General features: G+C 29.9%; 1 protein-coding gene across 2 annotated transcripts; it reads left to right on the top strand.

Annotated features, from left to right (window-relative positions):
- Positions 1,053-2,647, top strand: LOC107612070 (MYB-like transcription factor ETC3). 2 transcript variants are annotated; one of them, XM_021108774.1, is made up of 3 exons: positions 1,053-1,369; positions 1,693-1,780; positions 2,243-2,647. In XM_021108774.1, exons 1-3 carry the CDS (start codon positions 1,306-1,308, stop codon positions 2,334-2,336), a joined length of 246 nt encoding a protein of 81 aa, XP_020964433.1. In that variant the 5' UTR covers positions 1,053-1,305; the 3' UTR covers positions 2,337-2,647. The 2 variants fall into 2 exon arrangements, with proteins under 2 accessions (XP_020964433.1, XP_016169391.1); XM_016313905.2 differs by having other exon boundaries at positions 1,060-1,369; positions 2,246-2,647.

The following is a 2,709-nucleotide window of genomic DNA, read 5'->3' as shown; positions in this document are numbered from 1 at the left end:
GCATCAGTCCCTGCCACTAATACTGAGCTTCACTCATTAGTTGATAAGTAGCAAACTCAACACACCGATCTTCAGGCACTTGTTGCGCTCTCAAAGCTCGTTCCATTGTTCCGCCGTTACTCCTGTTTCCGTTATCAATTTGCTGACCAAGGGTCTCAGCCATTGCTTGCATAGCAGCAGCCATGTTCTCCAAAGCGTTCGTAAAGTTCACGGGATTATTCATAGTGGTTTCAGATTCTGCATTAATATTAAGGTGATCAGTCTCAATATCTCAAGTATAATGCTTCAAAGTCCCAAATGCGTGCTCATAAACAAATATACCACATATATTAATTAGATATCCTAATTAGCATATACACACATTCAGAGTATTCCCAGAAGTATAGTCAGTCCGTCCCTCAGGCTCTACTGGAACGAACTGCTCTGATACCATAATGTAACACCCTACTACACAGAACCTTACGCTTAAGTCATAAAGTAGAGGTGATGAGGTATTACGACATCTAAAAATAAAATACGTACATAAATATAGTTAAAAGAAATCATATCTAGGAGTCTTGAAGAATAAGTTAAACAAAAACAAAAATAGAAAAATCGTGTCACACGCGCATGGATAATCGTAAAACGAATAGATAAGATTAAAGAAAGCTATAAACATAATATACAGATTGAAGTTCCAAAATACAGATATCAAACTTCAGACTCGACCTGTAAAATTAAAACCGACCAGAGAGTATATATATTGAGTATATATTATAATCAAGTTCAAGACTCGAACTCGCAATCTTTAGATGAGTATAAACTTCAGACTCGACTTGCGAAATTAAAACCGGCTAAAGTATATATATATATATTTCGGATTCGAACTCGCAATCTTTAGATGAGTATAAAAAGATTATACCATTTAAATTATAATTCGTTGCCATTGTATTGATTCTTAACAACAAAATTAATTGTATATTATATTTTGTTATGCTTTTTCTCGCTCATTTTTATATTTCAAAGATCTAAAACATTTTCTAAATTTATTATTTACTTCAACTAACATACATGGTAACATGGTAAAGCTCAACTACCTAAGGGTCACAAATACGTTCAACTACCATTCTTCTCTGTACTTTACTATAGCCATTTTATTGTTCCAGTTCTACCATTGACGTGCCTTTGATTAATTAATTAAGAAATAAGAATCATCCGGCTTCTATATATTAATAGCAACAAAATTCATAACCTTCCTCATCCCCTAACATATCTTTTACTCCCCGCATCTATCTATATATCTTTCGTTGAAAACTGTCTTCGACAATGGACGACATAGATCACTCTTCTTCTTCTTCTTCTTCTCAACATGTTTCTGCAAACTCTACAGGTATATAAATATATAATAATCCTTTTAATTTTATTATACTCCATTTCTTCTAATTTATATAATATAATATAAAATAATATTTCTCACTAACATGTAATGCTTTCTTGTGTTAATTACTACCATTCTTTTTGGTATTTTAATATTGGATCGAATAATTATATAGATTTTATTTTATTGAGATCATATTGATGATTACATACGTATACATTCTTCTTTTTTCTGTCTCTAATTTGATGAGTTATATATGATGACGCAATATAATTCATTTAGATTGATGCAAGTGATGACTAGTGCTTTATTTTTGGAGATTTTATATTGTGCAGAACAAGTGTCCAATCGAGCTTCCAAGGTTGAATTTTCGGAGGATGAGAAAACTCTTATTTCCAGGATGTATAAACTTGTTGGGGACAGGTCACTATATCTATTCTTAAATTTGTTTCATATTTGTAAGAACTTAATTTTGATGTACTATCAATGTAATTAATTAGTAAAAATAATTACTTTTTATATTGTCATCCAAAAAATAAATGTGATTGCATGATTGTATTGTGTAAAATATTTTACATTATCAGTGCAATAAAACTAAACTCTATTTTTAAAACTAAGCACTATATTACTAATAACAAAAATATGAATAATGTTACATATCCAAGTTTTTTTATGAACCAAGTTTAATTAAGTTAAACAATAAAACTTAGAATAATACTAGTTATAACTGCTTTTTGTTATGTTAGACCAATTTGATTAGACTTGATTAATAAAAAGACTTGAATATGTAAGATTATTTTAAAAATATAGATGCTTTTCAAAACATAGTAATATGAATAAGCTTAAGAAAATAATAATATATGTTGTTTTAATTAATTTCCATAGCAGGTGGCCCTTAATTGCCGGAAGAATTCCCGGAAGAACAGCTGATGAAATAGAGAAGTATTGGACTTCAAGATACTCATCAAGAAACGAATAATTAAATTCTGCCACAGAACCTATACTCTTGGCTTGGAGCAAGAAATTTTTGGGAGCTTAGTGAATTTTAATTTGTGATGATGAGACCCAAAACAAAAGAAAGTGTGCTTTAATATAATTTAGTACACGTATTTTTATCTGTATTTGGGTTTAAATTTTGACCAAAAATGGGGTCAAGCAGTTACCTTAGAAGTTAGAACTTAAAAGCTGGTGTTTGTGATATATTGTGGATCTTTTAAATGTTACTTGGCGTGTATGGTTACTTCAATTTATAAATTATAATCACTTATCCACTTGCTGGTATTAGTATGATAGTATCATCTTCATTCTTCGATATAAAATTATAAATTATAATTAGGAAATAATATATATAT

This window comes from Arachis ipaensis, chromosome B08 (assembly GCF_000816755.2).
Source record: "Arachis ipaensis cultivar K30076 chromosome B08, Araip1.1, whole genome shotgun sequence".
NCBI classification, from domain to species: Eukaryota; Viridiplantae; Streptophyta; class Magnoliopsida; order Fabales; family Fabaceae; genus Arachis; species Arachis ipaensis.
Note: the sequence above shows the minus strand (reverse complement) of the source record. Positions and strands in the feature narration are given on the sequence as shown.

Bases quoted from the DNA above. Each gene is read 5' to 3' on its own strand.
- LOC107612070 (XM_021108774.1), top strand. From the start codon at position 1,306: ATGGACGACATAGATCACTCTTCTTCTTCTTCTTCTTCTCAACATGTT. The intron at 1,370-1,692 runs GTATATAAATAT...TATATTGTGCAG, and splicing joins TGTTTCTGCAAACTCTACAG to AACAAGTGTCCAATCGAGCT. The intron at 1,781-2,242 runs GTCACTATATCT...TAATTTCCATAG, and splicing joins TATAAACTTGTTGGGGACAG to CAGGTGGCCCTTAATTGCCG.